General features: G+C 42.6%; 2 protein-coding genes across 6 annotated transcripts in view; both read right to left on the reverse strand.

The window, feature by feature from the left end:
* Positions 1–1354: 1354 nt before the first annotated feature.
* rassf2b (Ras association domain family member 2b) lies at positions 1355–12593 on the reverse strand. Of its 3 annotated transcripts, XM_071918671.2 has the most exons (11): positions 12449–12593; positions 9548–9567; positions 8494–8567; positions 7451–7526; positions 6933–7084; positions 6071–6186; positions 5236–5378; positions 4547–4700; positions 4180–4301; positions 3807–3904; positions 1355–3536 (listed from the first exon to the last, which is right to left on the reverse strand). In XM_071918671.2, the coding sequence occupies exons 3-11, from the start codon at positions 8544–8546 to the stop codon at positions 3470–3472; spliced, it is 981 nt and encodes a 326-aa protein (XP_071774772.1). In that variant the 5' UTR covers positions 8547–8567; positions 9548–9567; positions 12449–12593; the 3' UTR covers positions 1355–3469. The 3 variants fall into 3 exon arrangements, with proteins under 3 accessions (XP_071774772.1, XP_071774781.1, XP_071774765.1); XM_071918680.2 differs by lacking the exon at positions 12449–12593 and having other exon boundaries at positions 9553–9783; XM_071918664.2 differs by lacking the exon at positions 12449–12593 and having other exon boundaries at positions 9548–9783.
* Positions 12594–13925: 1332 nt separating this feature from the next.
* Positions 13926–22546, reverse strand: part of slc23a2 (solute carrier family 23 member 2) — a 42360-nt gene continuing 33739 nt past the window's right edge. For all 3 annotated transcript variants that reach the window (XM_078285201.1, XM_071919073.2, XM_078285202.1), the window contains 7 exons: positions 21685–21805; positions 20853–21009; positions 19897–20044; positions 19650–19755; positions 19260–19527; positions 19045–19140; positions 13926–18744 (listed from right to left, as the gene is read on the reverse strand). In XM_078285201.1, coding sequence (XP_078141327.1) covers positions 18476–18744; positions 19045–19140; positions 19260–19527; positions 19650–19755; positions 19897–20044; positions 20853–21009; positions 21685–21805 — 1165 coding nt within the window. In that variant the 3' untranslated portion in view covers positions 13926–18475. The remainder of the gene's footprint in view (positions 18745–19044; positions 19141–19259; positions 19528–19649; positions 19756–19896; positions 20045–20852; positions 21010–21684; positions 21806–22546) is intronic.

Below are 22546 nucleotides of genomic sequence, written 5' to 3' on the forward strand. Positions count from 1 at the left end.
TTGAATATCCAGCCCTTGATGTGCATATAGAAACTGTTTTCTCTATGATTAAAACAATCTATCTGCAAGGGAGAATAAATAATAAAGTGTCTAATGAGTCATTGTTATCAAGCTGCTTAATAAAGAGGCACCTGGGGAAAAACAACAAACAACAAAAAATGTATCTGCCTTTGAAGGGGGAAACTATCAAAAAGTTTGTTGTGATGCATTTTAAAAAAAAAAACAATACTCTGCCTTTTCTTTAGATGGCTGACAGAATTAATCACTCTTTGTTCTAATAGACAATTACAAAATGTGAGGACTTATGAACAGCACCACCAGTGAGCAGCATGACATCATTAGTACTGCCTTCAACAAACTGTAATCTGTGTCCTCTTGAGCTATAATTACACTGGGTCAGGTAGAGAATAATCCCATGACACTTCTCTCGGATTACAGCTATGGGAGTTAAGACTCATTCAGAAAAAAACAAGAGGAATTCCATTATCAAATCAATGTAATTTGAAACATTGTGAAAGGCCTGCCTACCAGCACAGCATTATTATTTATCTGCATTCTCATGTTTTCTATGAATAGCCTCTAATTTGCTCTGCAGTAGATGTATAAAATTACATTTAATCAAAGCAAGAGAGATATGCTTAGTTACAAAACTGAGGCAAAAAAGAAATAACTTTTCTACATTTCAAACATCACAGAAACAACAATAAGAAATCCTTTTTGAGAATACTATATCTATAACATTGAGAAGTAACACATTGATAAAACTTCATCTTAATTGTAAACAATGTTCTTACTCCTCTTAGAGTAAATCAGCTCACCTGTTGACTGGCTGGTTGAGGAAAAAACAAGTGAAATAGTAGAGTGATTCAGATGATGTTATTTACTCCACTGGGCTTCAGTCTCAAACGGAGAGTGTGTGAGCGGCGCTGAGTCCTCTGACTGTCTGAGAAAGTATGTTTCAGGGACAGTCTCTTGTCCTCCAGACAATCTCCTTCAGGTAGAGTGGATCACTCTGTCTCACACCTCCTCATTGGCTGAGCCATGTCAGCAGTGATGGTCATCTTTAAGCCCCTACCATCAACATGAGACGCAAATACCTGTGTGTGTGTGTGTGTGTGTGTGTGTGTTTGTCTAAACTATTAAACCGCTGACCCACTGAAAAATCAGAATACTTAAAAGTTACCCCAAAGTTTTCAGTGACTTTGACTTATGGCAAAGTGCAATATCCATCTGTTGAAGCAAGTTGTGGTATTATATCATTTCAAATTATACAACAAGATTTAAGCGTTATTATACAACATTTCAGGCTCTTTACCCAATGACCTACATGAGAGAGAAAAAGATTACAGCTACGTACATTTTCTCTCAAGATAACTTTTTATTAAATTACAATCATTGTAAAAAAAACAAAAAAAAAACAACTACATTTTCCAAATAGTGGCATGTGTGTTCGTAACATCTGAGAGACTAAGCTTCATTCAAACCGTATTAGTTTGTGAAAGAAACAAATACAAAACGCTCAAAAGCAGGCAAGTGTTATTAGGGCCGCTGAAAATCTCTCTCTCTCTCCCTCACACACACACACACACACACACACACTCTGTTTGTTACACATGACTTTTTGTGAACACTCATCATCGCTGTGCCATTTGTCAACACAGCGCACTGTGTACTGTACGGTGAGAATATCATTAAAGATGTCAGAACTATTGGATAGATACACACACAGCTGTACACACACAGACAAAAGCAGACATATGCAAAGCGCTGTACATGTAGAGGCAAACTGTACTGCTTCTGAAATGCTTGCTCGCACACTTACACACAACACTCTCATCAGCATTATTCACAGTCTGGTGGGACGTCCCTCTTGTGTGTGCTTCATTCTTTGTTGGATTCAAAGGAAAAATCCACCCTTGGATATTCTAACAGTTATATATCATCAATCTGTGATGTTCAATGCATTCCAGCATTATTTTGTGATGAAGTGTTTACTTTCCCTCAACCTGCCTCCTGTGCTTCTACTTCAGTTAGTGATTTCCTACATTTCCTTTCCACTACTCAAATCACCACCTCTTGTGGCTGCATTGCATTCTGGTCTATTGAGGCTACTGTCAGTGGAGAAATTGGTGTCTCTGCCCCTTCTATGCTGGATTTCTCCTTGTATGATTGTTAAATGTTTGGTGCAAAATGCTGAGTCTAGAAAGAAGCCCTTGGTCTTGGATTCTGAGGGACTGGGGACCGAGAAATGCAAGGTACATCACCAATAGCTTTTTTTTTTTTAACAGTGTTTAAGTTTTTCAAGGGTGGATTTTTTCTTTAGCTTCAATCATAAGTTGTCTTTAACATTCAATCTGAATGCCTACAGAAAAGCTGTGGGCACAGAGACAGTTGTCACTATCAGGCCGAAAAAAGGAACGGATGGTAACAACATGCACACGGATCTTCTGTCCACACAGCCTTCCACAATCCCTGCAGAGAACTTCTAGTTTGCAATAAAATGGAGAGGGTCAATTCAGTTCCTCCAATTGCATGAGTCAACAAATTTTCAAACAGCAAGATACGTAAAGATGGCAGCCTCCTGGTTTGAAGTCACACATACAATAAGCAGAAAATGTTATGTCATTATGCTAGTTCAGTTCAGAAAAGCTGGGGACCCAGTGCACTATGGGACTGGGTGACATCACTCTGGGAGGCCACCACCTTCATGCTCCTGGTCCATTCTTGGATTTGATATCGACCCAAACTGTGTCACTCTGGCGTGGCTCTAGCTACTTCCCTGATACAATCCATAATATTCTTTACACAGAAACAGCTTCAAAATATTTTATCATAGTTCTTGCCTCGGTGCTTGGTCAAACCTTTGTAACAGGCACTTTACAAAGACTTTACATATTATATTGTGCTTTAAAAGGATAGAGTATCAGCTTGCAATCAGGAAGGTAGACAAGACATACAATTTTAGGCTTGTTTTTAGAGGTAATGTACTGCAACAGGGTGAGGATTACTCAGGAGTAAGAGCAATGAGGTGAGAAACTGAAAGAATGTGTCTGTGTCTGTGTTTGTACTGTATGAGAAAGAGAACCAGTTATTTTTTAGTAGATGGGTCTGGGTCATGGCTCCGTACGAGTCTGTATGAATGAGAGTCTGAATGAATTTCATCTTAGTCGTCATGGTAAGATTATTGCTGAGATGGTCGTGCACACAACAGTAATGTTACAGTATTGTCTGCAGGTTGATAGTTTGGCTGGTTGGATCGGACACAGGGGATGGACGATGGGTCAAATGGTAAAGATGGCAAAAGACCCATATGGAGACAGGAATTCAGAGGAAATCACTGGAATGCATACATTGCTTCCTTGTCAGGTGATTATTGGTCAGTCTCATCTGAAGTTTGGTCACAGTCTGGTGGAAAACGTGGTGCTCTGGGTAAGATTTTCCTAGTTGGTCTCCAAGAGCAGATCACAGATCACATACAGGTTCCTTCTGGAACACACCGGAGCTGCCTCTCAATTATACACCGCAGGGAATTATACCTATAGATACATGTGGACAAATGGAGAGAAAGAAAGATCAAATCACTGTGTGAGCGGGATGAATTTAATAATAATGTGTTACTTTATTAATGCCATTTTTTGCAGGCTCAGACCTATTCTCAATCTTAAACTTGTTGACGAGAACTTGCAGCCGTGTTCATGCATGGCAAAACAAAAGCTGATGTTGTGAGGTAGATGATATATTAACTTCTTTAATGTGTTGCATCGTGGTGTAAACAGATAAGGAAGTGGATTTAGTAGCTGTGGTACCTTCTCCTGAGTTTCTGCACCTCTCGGTCCTCCTCTTCCTTCAGCTTGGTGATGAAGCTCTGCAGGACAGGCATCTCAAACTTGATGTACTGCGCCACCTGGTGGGAGGGAGGGGAAACATCATGACAAAGCACAAAAGAGACAGGCTGATGTGGGGTAAATGGGGGCATACTGGAGACTTATTTACAAGCACAGGGAGAATGATTTTTAAGGCTGTACATTGTCAAAAGAAAGGAGGCAGGAAGGGTCATTTACAGCCCGACGCCATATTTCCATATCCATATCTCTGGATCTCAAGCCATTTTCTCCCTCTCCCTCAAACCAATGGATAATGAAACTGGTCTTTAGTTGGTATAAATCTCTGTGATCTTACATCATACGTGACTTCTTCTCCCAGGTCCGGTTCCATGAGGAAAACCTTGCACACCTGCTCACATGGACCCTGCATCACCCTCAGCACCAGAGGATAGTCACTGCGCTTCAGCTTCACACGCTCTGAAACATTAACATATCCACACACATACACACACACACACACACACACACACACACATTGGTTAACAGTGCAAACACACAAAATAGTATACACAGCAACTGCTTACAACTGATGTGGCTCCCATAACCTCTCATAACCACCTTATTGCAATTAAGAATGTGTTTGTTATTAGCCTGCCTGGAGAAATAAAGAACAAATAAAACATTGCACACACTGACTAACACTACCAACAATGCACACTCACCTCCACTTGTATGTACAAGGTAGAGGGCAAAATCGTCAGGACTGTTCTCAATTTTGAACTTGTTGAGAAGAACTCGCAGCACCTGAGGTGTCGTCATGCAGCTGTTGATCCGAACATTAGTCACAGAGCCAAAAGCAGGAGTGAATACTGCTGTCTGAGAGATTAGAAAAAAACATTCAAAAATCATTTTAGTTTCATATACAACTTTGTGTGCGTGTGTGTACGTGTGTATATGTTTGTGCGCATATGCATGAGCATGTGTCAATGTGTATGTGTGGTTGCAGGGTATCTGCAGGTTTCAGAAAGACAAATTTAGGACTTTTTAAGACCTTTTTCATGCTACCTGCAGTTGAATTTAAGACCGATTTAAAAACTAAAATAAAAAACAATAATGGCAAGACCAGCCCATTTCTGTTTGAACGTAACTAATGGCAGTTCTGCAAATATAAAAAGGGCAGCATAAGAAAAACAACATCAGAAAATTAATTGTAAAGGGATATGACGTCCAATTGTGTTTACTAAAGCAGATATGATGATGTTTTGCATATTGTACTAACCCTGTTCCGTATTAATCTAAGGGTGGACATGCAGTGCAAAAAAACTTTAGGGGCCTTCAATTAATTAACTAATTTATTTTACAACTTCTTCAGACTTTTTGAAGACCTGCTAACACCGTGGGGTGGCATCACCTTATGGTTGTAGAAGTGTCCGTTGATGGAGAAGCGATGTCGTCGTATCCTCCTCTGGTCGCTCGGTGACCGCCGCTGGCCCCGCCTTAAAACCCCGGCGTCACTCTTCGTCCTGAGGAGCTGAGCGGAGCTCTCATAGTCCTCTGTCCATTCAACATAAAGGATGGAAAAGAAGTTTACTGCTGCTACTTCTCAAGAACAAATGATGCAAAAGAAACAAACAATGGAAAGTATTTTGAAGAGTTCATTTCCAAAATGCTTTATATATATTATGGGTGAAAAAAACATTACCTGAAGTTCATTATTCAGTGTCTTTAAAATACATCCAGGCTGCAAAAGTCTTTCAGCCAGGGACTTAAATTATCCCCTATTCTTCAAAGAGCACCATAATTTGTTTTAATTTTTGTGCTTGCAATCATTTTGTAAAAGTGTCACACTTTTCAAATAGTGGATATCAAATTTTGGAATGAAACTCTTCATTTACAGCATGAAAAGTAAACCAGTATGACCTGTACAGATTAGGAAAGAAAATGACTAATGAACAGGCTCAGACAGGATGAGGCAAATATGAGAGGGAGGTGTGGTGCTCACTCCCACCTTTGTTTAGATACGCTTATCTAGAACGTCCACAGTCTTTCTTTTAGAGAAAGCCTGATTTGATTTTATTGACCTAATGCAACGTTTTTTTCTTGGCAACTGATAAGATTGCACAAACTAGACATGTCTTCAATAAGTGAAATAGCTTTATTTTGCAGTTGTTTCTGTTATGTACACATGCAGTGTGACCGTGTCTGATGCTGCTTACTGGTTACCTTCTGTAGGTAAAATCACTCACCTTCTGCGTTGTCGTCGTTCACAGCATCGTCCTCTGGTTGGCTTTCAGGTGCTGTCACTTCCACTGTGGGCGGGCTCTGCTGTGCTGGCTGCTGACCCTCTGTGCTATTGGGGGAACTTGCAAGACAAAACATGCAAGAACAAAGGAATAAGAGAAGGGAGAGGCACAGTGGCAGGGGACAGTGCAGGAAATGCAAGCTGACAAAGCTGTAAAGGATACAGCGTATTCTATTATCAAGATTAACGACATTTCCAATAAGTGAAAAAAATGCATGAACTGCATTATTTCTGAGACAAAGATGAGTGTGGTGAGTAATAGCAAGGCATGTATTAACAGATGCAAGCAGCTTTGAATGTAGGTCATCTTAGCCCAGACAGGTCAGAGACAGAGACATATCCCTGAATCAGTCAAATGCCAACTGCATGCCCTTGAGGCCTATTAGTCTGGGAACAAGAATAGCTTCATCTGATGGGATGAATGAATGGGATTATAGAGCTGATGCTCCATGCCTATTGACACAGATAGATCAATGATACCTCGGGGCAAAATCCCAAACTAAGCCAAAAGTGCAGGCTTAAAGGTTCACTTTTATCGGGGGACTGTTGACAAATGGTGTTTAATCAAAAGATTTAGCAAACTGCAGATCTCAAGTTTCTTAATGTAAGCATACGTAAACAAAAAGTGAATGTGCTTATTTATGAAACTTGAGAGATCACCACTGCTGACCATTCTTTACCTTGGCTTTATAATAATTTCTCATCAGACAAACTAGACCTAATCTATATCTGTACCCATTGACCCACTATGTATCTCTCTACCATTTCCGGTCAGTGAGGTGTAACTGGATCTGTCTGGACCTTACCCCTGACTGTCCAGGGCACAACCAGAGTGCCAGGATGTAGAAGAGGGAGGCGGTCGGATTCGCTCGTGGTCATCCTGCATCTGAAGCCTGATTGGCCGACGCAGGCCCCAGGAGATATTCAGCAAGCCCTCAACGATCAGCTCCCCCTCTTCCTGTTAGGGGAAAAGAGCTGGGATCAATACACATGCACACACACACACACACACACACACACACACATGCAAACATACACAATGGGCAGTTATTACCCCTTTGGGCCAGGGCAAATTATGGGAAGAGACAGAGTTGGGTAGGGTATATTAAACTGCAAATGACTGAGAGCAAAAGTAAAAAGGAAGATGTGAGGGAAGTAAATGAAAGGCAGACAGACAAAAGAGAGGAGACATTCAGACGCTTCCGCTGAACAGGAGGATAAAGCTTTCAAACAACAGTAAATGGCAATGGAGTGACTCAAACACCAACACACACACATACACACATGCAAATACACACACACACACACACACGTAAATACTCACTTCTCTGTGCCGTAGCTGCAGATTCTGTCCTTCATAGTAGAGGTTGTATGTCTTAAGATGTGAAAGGACGGTTGCCCTGGAGACAGAGATGTTGAGTTACTGAGCAGATCCGACAGAGGAGGAGTACTGCTTCTTATCCCTACTTCTCACACTGCTTTTTTTTTAAACACACATAGCAAAGGTTTATAGAGGCCAAAGTCAGGCTTTCTGATGTGTGCAGCATTTAATGTTTTAAACTTACTGCACCTAAAATCATAGTGGTCCTCATTCATCAAGCTATTGTGGAAAAGAGCGCAAAATCTACTGTGGAAATGATCCTGAGACGCCACAGCTGATTCATGAAACATTGTCACGGCACAAAAATGAATGCCAATTCGTAGACTGATAAATCAGACGCAGCTGTTGATTGAGCACTGTGTGCAAACAATTGACTATTTCCATATGGCACACCCAAAATGATGTGCGTTTGGTAACTCTTGGCCTACAAAAAGGAAGGCTTGGCGCAGCATTATGTCCTCTAGTAGTGTGAGATCTATCATGGATACCTGGCTTCACCATAAGCATTGGTCTATATACAGTAAAGTGCACAGCGTCCAATCATCCAATTATGCTCCGTGCCTGCATGAAGAGCCGATGCTTCTTCTGAGACTTTAGGTAGGTTATTTATTCATAATTTTGATGCGAAAATCCACAATAAGTATTGAATATTAGATTTAAAAACTTAAATGTGGTTTTCCATGCGCAGCTCAAATATATAGTTCTTTGAAATGAGCATGCACGTTTTCTGAGCAGACGTGAGATCGATCTTGGGGCTACGACAAAGATGGAATTGATGGTGAAATGAGCGTACCCCCACTTTAAGATCAGATTTGATTGTATGATAGATTTATGTATGATAATTGTATGATGATGAATGAGGGCCAATGAGTGTGAGTGTGTGTGCATGTATGTATGCATGTGTGTATCTACAGAAAGAGGTGTGTGTGTCTAGATGTGTGAATGTGTGTCCATGTGAGAGAGACAGTGCGGTGAGTAATCCTTACTTGCTGATGAACTTGTTCTCTCCAATCTGAACCCCGTCTTGTGTGTCATCCATTCTCAGTCAGCATGAGAGGGGCTGAGAGACAAAGGAGCAACAGAGAAAGTGATGAGTTTTCGTTTTTGTTCGAACTGAATCCCATGACTCCTCATGACCAAGCAAGTACACAGCCTGTGGCAGGCATCACCACAGAGACGCAGACAAGAGGAGGGCAGCCTGGAGAGGAGGAAAGTGATTGGAGGAGGAGGAAGGTGGAGAGCAGCCTCAGGCGGTAAACAATAATCACAGGTCACATCTACTTTACTGTCAACTATTCGTGAGAAGAGACAGATCAACTGATGGACTCGTACAAGAAAATACAAGAAGATCAACTGGTCGCCTGACAGTTCTCCCTCTATTCCTTCCCTCTACTACTCCCTCTATCCCTCTGAACAATCTGGAACATTTGGTGTGTGATGGAGTGAGACAGCTGCTCTCCACACTCTTCCCCTTCTTGCCTATATTTCCTCTTTCCTGGCGCCCTTTAACACGTACACACACATGCAGATGTTTTAAATGGCATTCTGCCATCACACTTGAGTTTTCCTTCCTTCCTAGCTGAAGGAGTGTGTGTGTGTGTGTGTGTGTGTGTCTTTGTGTATCTACAGAGGGGGCAGGACAGAAGCCTCCGGAAGGAGAGGAACAGGTGCAGGGCACATGGGCCACCCGCCGGGCCAAATCATTTCAGCTGCTTAAACATTTATCTGTGAGCTTGCCATGGCAGCACACATTACATGCACATATACACACACAGTCTCTCTCGTTGTCCCTCTCCTCTCTCTCACACACACAAACACACAGCGGACATTTCTAAAACGCTGTTGATTCCCTCTTAACACTTCTTCAAAAGCAGTGTTGCGCTTTACTTTCCATATTACTCACTCATAACACAATCAATGCCTCTACAAGATAGCAACTATGGGAAAGGTATTATTAAGAGCCAGGGAAAAATACTGAATGAGCATGATGTAAATGTGTGTGTGTGTGTGTGTGTGTTACAAGACTATAAGAAGGCTTACCGTACTGAAGACTGTGAGATCTTGGTCGGCCACCAGAGAGGGAGCAGCAGATGTGGAGACGGCGAAAGAAAGGGTAGATGGAGAAGGAGAGACAGAGGCAGGTAGACTTTGTTAGTATCGTCAGGGGTCCCAAAGCGTCCGTCCCAAAATGACTATAAGGCCTTTCCGTATGAGTAGGAGAGGTAACAGACTGGGAAGAGCAGAGGCGTTTGAAGGAAGTGCTCCCCTTCCGTTAATCACTTCCTCCTTTACTGAGCCAGTCACACAGGAAACTGACGCGAGCCTTTGCATAGCCTGACACTTCCTCAATTCAAACGGCACAGATGAATGATCATGCACACACAAACAAAGTCTACACACATGGGCACAGGCAGAAAAACAGAAAGTCACACACACGGACTGTCCCCCCCCTCTCCCAATCTCTATCGCAGTACAAACATCTCAGATCAAACACATATAATGCGTGCTTTATTCTAAAGAGTGTACTGTAAACATGATATCAAAAACCTCTGATAAGAGCCGTGTGGCAGCCTTAAACACACAGTGCTGATAACCTAAGGCTGTCAATCTCTGACACGAATGTGTTCTGTTATTGTGAGTGAATGAAATATTAAACACCAATCAGCCTGGCCGCTGTCAAGGTCTATCAATATTTCAGCACCTATATTAGACCCTGTCAACCGCTCAAACACTCACTATTGACCCACACAATGGAAAGCATTAGTCTTTAATACCATGGTCTTGGTCAAGGGCAGTGGTGCTGGCAGACTCATTATTGGTTTATGCTAGTGGTCTGAGACTGGCGTGTGGCCTGCTGTCAAACCAAGACAATGTTGTTATTGTCTGGCAAGTCACAAGAACAGCTCAAATTCTAAGGCAAACTAAATTGTCATCTGATAACAAGATGTATCGTCCTCTCATTTACCTCAGTGCCCTGACATCAAGATAAAGAGATAAATATCATATTGGACACATTTCCTTTAAAGTTGCTGCAATACTGCCGCTAAATGTTGTAATAAATGGGTCCCATGTTCTGTGGTTGCACCTCAGTATAATTGCTGTCGGATGAAAACCACGCACCTCCGAAATGTCAACTTTTCAGGAAGTGAGAAAAACAGCCTTGTGTTTAGCTTGGTGACAAGGCGTTTTTTTGACGTTATCCAATGGGTTCTGAAAGGGTTTCATATAAGCCTAAAAGAGTTTGGAGAATTCTCTCAACCCAGAGGAGCATGTAATCCTTCAACTGAAGTGAAAACATGAAAATCAGCCAAAATTGTTACAGAGTTATGAGGTTTTCACATGCTCAACAGCTCATCTTAATGCACTCCATCTTTAATGCCTGCATTTATTATTTGATTCCATTTACATTACCCACTTAAGACCATATAACACGTAAAAATGACCCTGAGGTCTAACTAAACAGCTCCACACCAGGAGAGGCTGTGACCCTTTATAACCCCTCAGGACCTGGTCTGTTACACATTCAGGCGTAAGACATCTCTCTGGGCTTTTGATCTGAAGCTAACTACAGCATGCAAACACAGCCAGTCTGACCCACGGCTGACCCAGTGCAGAACATGTCTGAGAGCAGGCCGCTGTTCTGCGTTCTGGACAGGACTCCAAATATAGATCTCGTTGTTCCCCCGAATTCCCCAGTCTCATCACAACAACCACACCAGCCAATCCACGGCCTCCACATCTTTTCCCTTTTGTCACTCTCCTCTGCTTGTGTGCTTCATGCCGGACTTAACTCCATTTCTTACTTTCTGTCCAATTTTTTGATTATGAAACTCTTCCCCCTGTGCCGTCTGTTTTCCTCATTCAGCTCTCTTCCTCAGTTGCCTTCGCTTTCCCTCGTGAAAGACTGGAACCCATCCACCACGCTATTAAAACTCATGACCACAACTTCCTGACTCCCTCTCCTCCCCCCCTCTGTCTTTCCCCATTGACACACATGCATGCTTGTTTTCTGCCCTCTTGCCCTGTGCCTCTGAACCTCTGTCAACTTCTTTGGCTGAAATGATGAATAGGTCCAAAACCTTCGCTGCTTTCAACCCCACCACCCCTTCTTCAGCCTCCACATTACTAATGCTCTGCCTCACTATTGTCACCATTGTCATAGCAACACCAAAAACATCTGAGGGTTCCAGAAACTAGCTCAGGAACACTGTGCCAAAAATAGTGCGTGTGTGTTTTCTCCTGCTCCGCATTAGACATATTGGGTTTGTCAAAAAAAAAAAAACGTGCCTGCCTTCACCTTCAGTGTAAATCTGGCTTCCTCCTCCTTCGTTCCCCGGGGCATGCTGAAACTGAATCTTGCCCCTAATATCTTATTAATGATTAAAAGTACTGGCCAGAACATTAAAAATTCTCTCACGACTTTAGGAGTGGAAACATGTCCCTCTGTTTGGCAGAGGGTCAGTCCCAAAGCACTGCCTCTGTCCAGCCAGCCTTGTGTGTGTGTGTGTGTGTATGTGTGTATGTGTGTGTGTCTTACTAAGAATCCTAAGTATCTACTGCTTGTTATGTAACCTGTTCAAACACTGTTTTGTTAATACATAGCTATGCACACTCCTTTATACAGAGCAAGGTGATAACATCCAAGATTTCCCACATTTGCTAGATATGATTTAGGCTGGACTGCCATAGAAACTGCCACAGAGAAGGCTATTTTGGGGATTATTTGTGAATAAAATGCACCAAATATGTCTGATATGTGAAATGTCTAGTCTCCATAGGTGTCGGCTGTGTTTTAATACACAGAATGCATGGTATTGTATTGGTTTTTATGCTGTCAAAGGTCCATCTTCACACCAGTTTTTTTCTATCGTGCAAACAATCACGCTATCAAACTACACCCAGATCATATCGCCAGATTCCCATGAATATCAGCCTACTTACGACGCCGCTCCTGCCGAGTTTGAAGATCTTCTCTCTCACCACGAAACCATAGACTGCTCTCCTCCTCCTTTCTCCCGCACACACACACAGAAACATATACACACACGTTTCGACTGAACTGCCCGTTAACGGTGCTCCTCGGCCGACTCGCTCCCTCTCCTCCCGTCGGAAACAATCATCGGTGCGCGTGCAGGAGGAGCTGGTGTGTGCTGTGCGCGAAGGAGGAGGAGAGCCCCATCTGTTGTAGCGGAGCTCGCGGCGTTGGACCCGGGAGCCAATCAGCGGGCGACCCTGACGCCCCTTTGTTCGCGCTGCCTGACGGCGTGCTGGAGATGAATAAACCGGGGGAACCCGAAAACAATGGGAGCCCCAAACTCACAGACACAATACAACACAGACCTATGTATGGTATTCACTGGAAACCGTCCGTTAATGTCGTAGCTAGCTGCCGGTGCCCGATAAGCACGGACAGGCTGCTAATAAACCGCGTGCAAGTGATTTTAAAACCGTCCCAAGTCAAACTCTGTCGACCGCCTGCCGTTTAAAGGTTTAACACCCTAACAAAAAAAAACAAAAAAAATCACATCCTGAAAGATTACATGAAACACTCATGATCCCCGTGGGGAAAATTGCGCAGCTGCAGCATCAGCGAGAATTAGTAGGACACAGGAGAGGAAAATAGGACAGAAACAGAAAAATAGCGTGTGAATAAAAATATGGCAAACATAAACATACGCAGCCTCAAGACTGGAACATGTTAAGCAGAATGTGCAAATGAAAATTATGGCAGAAAGATGCATGTAAAGTAGCAACTTATGTGTGTCTGTGGTAGCCTACTCAGCCTATTCAGTTTATAGTGACCGTATTCTTTATGATACTTTTTTTTTTTTTTTTTTTAAATCTTCTGTGGTGTCACTACGTTTCTTGTAGAATCACCATAGTTACTTTTCACTAGGGTACCTGGTATACATAAAGTCACAGACAATTTTTATATTTAATATCACAGTAGGTTTTTTTTTAATTTCTTCCCTCCATCAGTGCGTCAGTAATCGGCTCAGTCACATCTGCTCTCCCTGTGGTGCCGAGGCTACACTGGTGTCAATTGATGGTGAAAGGCGGAGTGAGCTTCTAGACACAACAATATGCCTAATCTCTTTTCCAGGAACAGGCTGACTGCCAGAAAAAAATGGGGGAAGGATAGAGATAGATGGTTAGAGAGAGAGAGAGAGGGACCGAGAGAGTCAGAGATGCCCATTTGCAATACAAACACTGAAAAGCTGTTTGTTTCTGTGTTCCAACTTGGGAAAAACAGACAGCTTTCACAATTAGTTTCTACAACCAATAAAGACAAAAGACTGTATTCGTTCTGTAACATCTTATTAAATAGTTTTAGGAACAAAGAATAGAACAATTTGTTGCTACAATTAGTATACACAATTTCTCTTCCAGAATGTTTAGCACACTGTACTCCATTCAATATACATTTATTTTTTTTCAATTTTCTTTTTACATCTATTTAAAGTTTCTCAGCTCTTTTTTGATTTGTATTGACAGTGTTAACATGAACAGAAAGCAATGTTAGAATAAAAAATACAATATGAAAATGTTCTAACAAACAAAAGGATTCCACCAAACCACAGATTTAAAATATAATCAAAATGTATTTACTTTTTAAATAAAAATACAACAAAATGGTGCGCTTTCCAGCATGATTTAAGATTAAAATGTATGATTTATTTCTTACAAATATTTGTTTGTAAAAACATAAAAATGATGTATAAAAAACAAGAAACAACATTGAAAAAGATAAAACACTTGAGATAGACAAAAGTATATTCTTCAGGTAGCACCCCCTTCAAAATAACTGAAAGGGATTGATTTCTCTGTGTCATACACCTCATGGCCACCTTCTTAAGAGCCACCTTTTAATGAATTTCATTGGCTCACAGTATGTGATTCAAGCTCAAGGAAGAGAGTCTGGTTTTGTAAAATGCAAGGCGTTAAGAGGGTTAAATTCTGTAACAACCATGTAAGACACTCGGCACAACTCTGTTACAAATACACAGTGTTCAGGAACCTCAGCCTGCTTCTCCTGAAAGAGAAAGCACCACAAAAACTGGAGGTCTAAGGTCCAAGTCAAGAGGAAGCTGTCTTTAAGCACCAAAATGGACTCCAAACACCCATCTAGACTATCAGGGAGGGGGAAAATGTAACAGACCATGAGGCCAGTTTCGACCAAGAGGCTCTTAACAAGGTGGCCAGCCGGTGTCTTCTCCCGCATCCAAAAACCTCAACAAAATAGCAAGATTTTCAGTGGAGAAAAAAACAGGTACACCAAAACAGGAGAGGACACTGCTATCGTATTTTCACTGCAGGAGTGGAGGGTAAAGAGAGAGAGAGGGCGGAGAGTGGAGAAGGAAGGAAGGATGTGGCAAGAGAAGTAAACTGCTAGAGAGAAGTAAACTGCTAGTTGCATTAACATGAGATGATGCCACAGAACACTGGGTCGAAGATTGTGCATGTGATTTTTTATGTGCACGTACAAAAGAGTTCACCACAAGAGGTGCCAAAAGTGTCAAACACCACCCTCCATATGTCCCTCTCTGAGAGGGAAGAAGCGGAGGCGGGGAGAGGAGGGGGGGGAAGATGCCCTCTGACCTCTACTGGATCCCCTGTTCCTGGCTGTCCTGGAGCCACAAACTAACACTCTCACATCAGGTACAGTGTGGCAGTAACAGCCTCTAAACCAGCGGCTGCTCAGTCACCTCATGATACTGCCTCCACACCCACCTGCTACCAATCCTGATCACAGCCAACATTTAGATAAGAATACGGAGCTTTTAGATTTACAGTTTCTGCACCGTTTCTCTGGAGTTCTCTTCAAGGTTCAGTGATCACTAGCTAACTGTGCTATAAAAGTCTAAGGCCCAAAAGTGTCCGATTGCAAAGTGGTCTTCAGGTCAAACTTGAAAAATGTTTACATTTGATTACAGGTCATAATAACGACTCCAGTATCTAGTGACAAGTCCCATTATTTTAGGGTGTCAGGTTGGGATCCTTCACTGACTCCTGATGTTCTTGGCACCAATATTCACCACACATGTACAAACTTGTAATAATAAAAAAGGTCCTGACTGAAATTCCACTAAAACTATCCAGTTCAACGTTTAAAAGTGTTTTTACTTCTGTTTGTAAAATCACATGACTTGGAATGACCTATAAGCAGCTTACAACATTAGAAATTATATTTAGAAGAATGCCGCTGTCCCCGGGAGAGTTTAGAGTTTAATGAAGAGTTTCTAAAAGCACTGACTGGAGCGGAGGTTGAGAGCAGGCGTAGTGGTCAGCGTCTCTAGCCACAGCTATGGCTCTAATGCACCGGATCATCACACCACTCTGTACAGGGCATGAACTAGCAAACTGTAATAAATATCCTTTTAACATTGTGCAAGACACACATAAATCTGCTTCAAATAATCTTCATTAAACATTAACTTTCTTCTTATAAATAAATAAATAGGTTTAACAAAGAGAAGAAAAAAAAAGGCGAGTAAATTTGGGTTGAGATTTTGCTAATTTCTTGACAGTGACATTTGCCAATACCTGAAAAAATATTTTGGTATAACAATAACAGAAGAGAAAAGAAGAAGATAAAAGAAAATAATCTTAAGAGCATTTAGCATTTTGGTTTAGCAAAAATCTCAGTTGGACTGGATATCTTACAATTCTCCTTCAGCCATTGTTTTTGTTGTTGTACTAATTTTTATTTCTACACTTGCTGAGAGAATATTGCAATCCTTTGCTATTTATTCAACCACCGTTTTGCTATAAAAGTCAGCAGAAGCAACACAGTGTGGTCAAACCCAAGACTCGCTCTCATGTCAGGGTCTCAGTTAGGTCTTCCCCATGCCAATCAGGTACAGGCTCTTAATGCTCTGAAACCTTCCACTACACGGCTCAGGATTTCTCACATGCCAAATATGCCACCGCAGGCTAAACTGCAATAGGCATGAACAGTAACAAATATCAACAGTAAACTGCAGATTTGACGAGTAGAGGCCGAAGATGTGAGATGAGAGTGGGATGCTTATGGGTGGCTGAGGATGGGAGGATGAATGGAAGGGAAAGTCAACACAGTTGAATAAGTGAACAATGTTAACAATATGAACAATGACATCAGCAACAATCATCATCATCATCATCATCATCATCATAATAATCCACAGAGTGATGATCAGGAGGTGCAAGACAATACCTTGTACAATCTGTGAGCCATCGAGAGAACAAAAAAAATGAAATTTCAACTCTCCCAACCCTCTCCTCACCTTTTAACACCCCCTACATATCCAAACCAACCCAACATCCCGACCTATTTAAAGTCTTGTACTGCATCCAAGTAACCAGCAAGGCTAACACAGCACATTATTGGAAATAGTATGTGGGTTTGGATATTTGCAGGGGTTTTTAGTTCATGGTGCAGTGTCTGTAAATCCTGCATGTTCACTTACTACTGCTGAAAAACAGGAGAAGTGAACCCTTCGAAACTGTCAAAGCAGAATGCAGAGGATCAGAAAAGCTCTGTGACAGTCACAGGATAAAGAATGTAAAATTCTCCTCTTATCGCTCTTTATCTGTCTTTGAGTCTGGCAATTGGGTGCAAAATGTTTCAAAGTCTCTCTTACAGGGCCACTTATCTGTGAACTGTGTACCATCTCCTTTTGAAACCATACATTTGTGTCATCATGACAGTACAAGTCAGGCATCGTTTAAAGCCATTATCATTATGCATGTGCCTACATATATTAGAAAAGACCCGAGCCTATGCGAATTAAACATACAAAAATAACAAAATTAAGGTTATCAGTGAAATAGAAAAGGATCTCAACTATACAAACTCTTGCAGTGATTGCACATTTATGGTAGCCAACCAAGTGCATTTTGCTCCATGCTGAAGCAAAATAGATTTTAATTCCCATTTAAGAGCCAAATGAGGTTGGGGTGTGCTCAGGAAAAACAGGGTCTTGGTGGAGTTAGTAAATGATGCATAAGATAATACTGAAGCAGTAAGGTATGTAAGCTGGTTGTTAGTGAATTTATGCCCATTCCCATGGGGTATCTTAATCATCACCCTACTAGATAAAGAAAACTGGGGCCTGGGGATGTCAGTAAGTTGCTTTTGGATTCGTCCCACTAGGAGATGAGCTGATTTGACATGCTGCAATTCAACGGGTGTCTGAGGAGTTTCCTAAAGAAATGGAGGAGCGAGCTGCGGAGCAACATTCTCTGCTTGAACTCAGGCAGCAGATACGGCAAAACAAACATCACAATCACTGTGCATGGCTAAAGACAACCGACAAGCCACTTGCATCTATCTGCATGACCTTGACAGTTTACGTGCATTGTAACGCTTGAGCTAGTTTTGGTGTTGGTGTGTGTGTATGTGTGCTTGCGCATCTCTAATGTGGTTGCATAATGAGTCTACAGGCAAATGATTCATACAGTGCAATTTTGCATAATCCTCAATTTACAGCATCAAATCTACTTTTAACAGAATATTATGCTTTACAAAATTCCTTGAGTTATACAGGTTTGCAAAAAAGGGTTTGCTAAGTGGCAATGTTCGATCTTAAATGGGTCAGTGAATCATCAAACATTCATCTTTCTGAGTGAGATATTGAGCATCTATCTGTCTCTGTCTGTATTAAGGTAAGGAAAGTGCAAATAAATGAAAGCACAAACCCATTATGAAGTGCTGCATACACACATGCATACACACCACCTGACCTGTCTGTTAATGATGACATCTTTCATAGCATGCTGTGACTTGCTATAGCATGCTCAAAATAGCATGAATAGACTTGGGAATAGAGGCAGGCTAAAGAAAACTAATCCTGACGGACACATGACAGGGGTTTGCGCATCACATTGCTTCCACACAATCCCAAACCCTGCACCCTTTCTCTCCTCCACTCTCCCACCCGTTTATCTTAGTGTACCTTCCCTTGCTCCCCAAATTCGTCCCGTTCGCTATACCCCGCTCTCCCCCGGTGCTGTGCCTCCTTCCCCTCCCATTCCTCCTTTCCCCGTCTCGCCCATCCTGCTCCTGCAGGCTCCCCGTAGCGTCCCCCACTGGTAGCCTGTGAAGGTGGGGCTGATGGGGATGTACGTGAAGATGGGATGTCTGCGGATGAAGTCCATTCCGAATGGCAGGTCGTAAGACCTCATCCCTTCCAGCTCTGCTGCACTGGGTCCAGTCCCACGCTTCAGCTTCTTGATGCCTCGTTCTTCTGGAGAACCTGAGAAGGCAGGGAGGGGGAGGAGAGATTTATTACGGTGTGCAGACTCAGACAGGCTGTTCACAATTTAAACGTTCAAAGTCACAAGCAGGAAGATGTAACCGTGCCCGTTTCCCTGAATTATAATATTTCTTTATGGCAGGTGCGCCTCCTTGCATAACCTTCTGGTTGGGTGTTATGCCAAAAACTACAAACCGGCTATCCTAAGTGCACAGGAACAGCAGGACTTTTTGGAAGTCATAACATTGAGGCTTAACAGTGTTAGCTTAACAATAGTGAAGAATGGATTTAAAGACTTACCGGGGATAGTGTTGTCCAATATGAAAGCAACAGATCCACCTACAAACATGGCGGTGGTCAGGAGCACGTTCAGCACCTGGTCTACCTCAACTATGCCTGAGAGAGATTGAGAGGGAAGAGATTAGTAGTTGGCTGAAATATGTCTTCAGTTTGTAGGCATCTGGGTGTCTCTCCTCTCCTCTCCTCTCCTCTCCTCTCCTCTCCTCTCCACTCACCGGTGACCAGCGGGTTCTGTTTGAGGTAGCTTGGCAGCACCAGGCCGAAGAAGATGGAGAAGCCCAGAACAAAGAGGTTCCTGGAGGAGTTGAGGTCTACAAACTGCAGGTTGGACAGTCCCACCGCTGTGATCATACCAAACAAGGTACAGAACAGAGCTCCCAGGACGGGGTCAGGCAGAGAGGCGAACAGCGCGCTGAATTTACCCACAAGCCCCAGCAGCAGCATCATAGCTGCCCCGTACTGGATCACACGTCTGCTGCCCACCTGGAGGACCAATCAAAGACCAGCAGGGGGTTAGGAAACCAATTGGAGTGTGTCAGGAAGTGAGAGACAGAATGAAAGCTGCGAGCTCGATTGGATAATCTTTGTGTGCAGCTGTGTGTTACCTTAGTGATTCCCAGCACACCAATATTGGGACTGGAGGAGGTGGAGCCATTGCCTGTCCCAAAAAGACCATCTAGCACACAGGACATCCCCTCAACAAATATTCCCCTACAAAGACCGGAAGAAAGGGCAGGTGGAAATAATCTGATTATTTTCAAGACAATAAAATGGTCAACAGTTCCTAAAAAAATATTTCTGGGGTATAGAGAGAATGAGGGAGAATAAAAGCCAGATGAACTGCAGAATTACCTATTGATTGCATGGATGGGAGGTGGAGGGGCACAAGAGAGGCGGGCGCAGGCGTAGTAATCTCCGATAGACTCAATGATGCTGGCCACCACCGCGCTCATCATGCCTATCACCCCCGCAGCTGTTACTGTAGGAACGCCCCACTGAACTGCATGGGTAAAAGCACAGCGCCGGTCGGTACTGATGAGAAACAGCTTCATCTGAACACAAAACATCTTAAAAATATCTTTTACTTCGTTACCACTGGTCGGGGCTTCACTGTGCCGATGTGCTAACCTGCAAGGTTCCTACACAGTCTTGACTTTAACTATTGTTTGGAAGATTTTGGTGTTCAATATGATTTACACTGATAGATCTGGCCCCACCTAAATGCCATATCGCTCTATGGATGATTATTCTTCACAGGGACAAATATCAGAATTTGTGAGATGAATGTAAAACTACAGAAAATGTGTAGTCATATGTATGTCGGGACAATACAACAATATTTTTCCATATTTTCCCAACTTTTTGTGCAATTTCCAAATTCACCAAGACCAAAATCTTTTTTCCATACTTTCCAGACCTGTGTATGGACACTGAACCCAGCGGGAGCTCGGCTAAGACAGTTGTGTTTCACAACAATTTCTGGCCAGACCTGGTCACAAGCTCCAAGATAAAGAATTTATATATTGCCTGTGAAAGATTTTGTGCAGTATTCAGTTTTAACAGTTAACAGAATTAAGTCTTGTTTTGCTGTTCTCTCCCTCTAGTGCTGAAACTAAATGCTAATTTGAGGTGCATGTGATGGCGCTTGTCATTTTTAAATCCTCACATTCTTTGGTTATCTGGCTAATCAATGCAGATATGAACCAAACCATGCCATACCACGGCTAGCTCCAGCCGGGCTGAACAAGACAAGGTGCAACACAGACCATCCTCACTGACACCCCCTTCCACTCCAACAACACACTTACAGGGGTACGGGATCTTGAACCACGGTGCAGCAGCTAGGATGCCTTGGCGTGCGTCTGTGCGGGCATAGAAACCGTACTTGTCCTTCTCTGGTGGGAAAACGTCAGTGACGGTGAAAATGAAACACAGCAGCCATGACACCAGGATGGCCATGATGATCTGGGTGCAAGAGAAAAAAAAACTTGGTTAAACACACACACACACACACACACACACACACACACACACACTCTGTGTGCGCTGAGAAACCTGCCCCAAATTATACCTTTAATACATCTTAACGCACAGCATGAGGGAAAATAAGTGATGAAAAGAGCTGGTTTAGGAGTCGTCCACGCTGATACCAGTTTCTAAGGCTGACCGCTATAAACACAAGTTCTTACAGTAAAGAGTGACCCCAATAAATAGCAAAGCATCAGTGGGATGCCCTTTGGGGAGACAACGATAAATCAGGCTGATTTGTAACTTTAATGAGTGCATTAATGTGACAGCCTTTACGACCCACCATCTGTTATTTACTATATCACCAGCAGAGGGCAGGAAAAGACTGATTTATACACTGCACAGTAGCATGCAGAGGGAAAACCTCCTAACCTCCTGCAGAGACAGAGATGAGATGGGTTGAAGTATTTGCAACGTAGGTGGGAATCAAATTGTTAGTAGTGGGAGGGCTTGTAAAGAAATGGGAGGTTACGACTTCCTCAAGGGAGAGAATGGAATCTTTTCTGAGAAAAGGAAAGAGCGGTGGAGCTCAGCTAGATTTTGTGAGACAAAATAGGTGCCTATGTATGTACGGTGCAATAACTGGTCACTTTTATGAGGTTGTGTACTTACAGGAAACATTTTGAAGAGTTGTAGCCTATAAGAGGTCCAGCCTTTCTTGGCCTTGTAGATGGGCAGAGGTAACTGGACGTTTCTGGCATACTGGGAGAAGAGCAGCACCAAGAAGATAGTCCTACAGAGATAAAAACAGTAGTGTTCACATCTTGTCATTCTTAATATATTCTCCTGGGAGCTATGGGGAACTTTGGGCATAACTCATCCAGTATGAACACGCCTGCATATTTATAGCTTTGCCTGATCCCCCAACATTACCGTGGGATTTCCTTTTCCTCCTCTATAGGTCTGACTAAGACCCCAGAGGCATCTCAGCCAATCAATTAGCTTAACTGGTTAGGAAAGAGCAAATCAGAGGCAATTACCAGCAGATATCCCCAGTCCCTGTGGAGCATGGGGAGAAGCGAGCCCCTCCAGCTACTGTATAAACAGCCATGACACAGCAGGATCTGGTGTCACACCACCTGAACATCAGAGCTTTGAAGTGGATACGAAGGCTAGCTTTGGATACAATTTGAAATGTGCTGTGGTTTGGTTGACAAGGTTGTGTATGCGCTTTTGAGTAAGCTGGAGACTCACCCTCCTCTTCCCCCTGAATCACAGCCTAAAAAAATAAAAAAGTCCTTTCTTCCTGTCCTTAGCTCTTATTTCTTTTGCTAACACTTCTCTATCTTACCTGCTCATTCTAGGGTCCCAGGAATATTTTGTAACATCTATTCTTTGTAAATGTGGTGATCTAGGAATTTAAGCTTATTCTGCTGTTGCACTCACTGCAAGTTGCTTGGGATAAGAGCATCTTCTACAAGCTCAAATGTAAATGCACAGCTTTATGCAACGACTTAAGGGTGTTTTTGTTTAT

This window comes from Centroberyx gerrardi, chromosome 8 (genome assembly GCF_048128805.1).
Source record: "Centroberyx gerrardi isolate f3 chromosome 8, fCenGer3.hap1.cur.20231027, whole genome shotgun sequence".
NCBI classification, from domain to species: Eukaryota; Metazoa; Chordata; class Actinopteri; order Beryciformes; family Berycidae; genus Centroberyx; species Centroberyx gerrardi.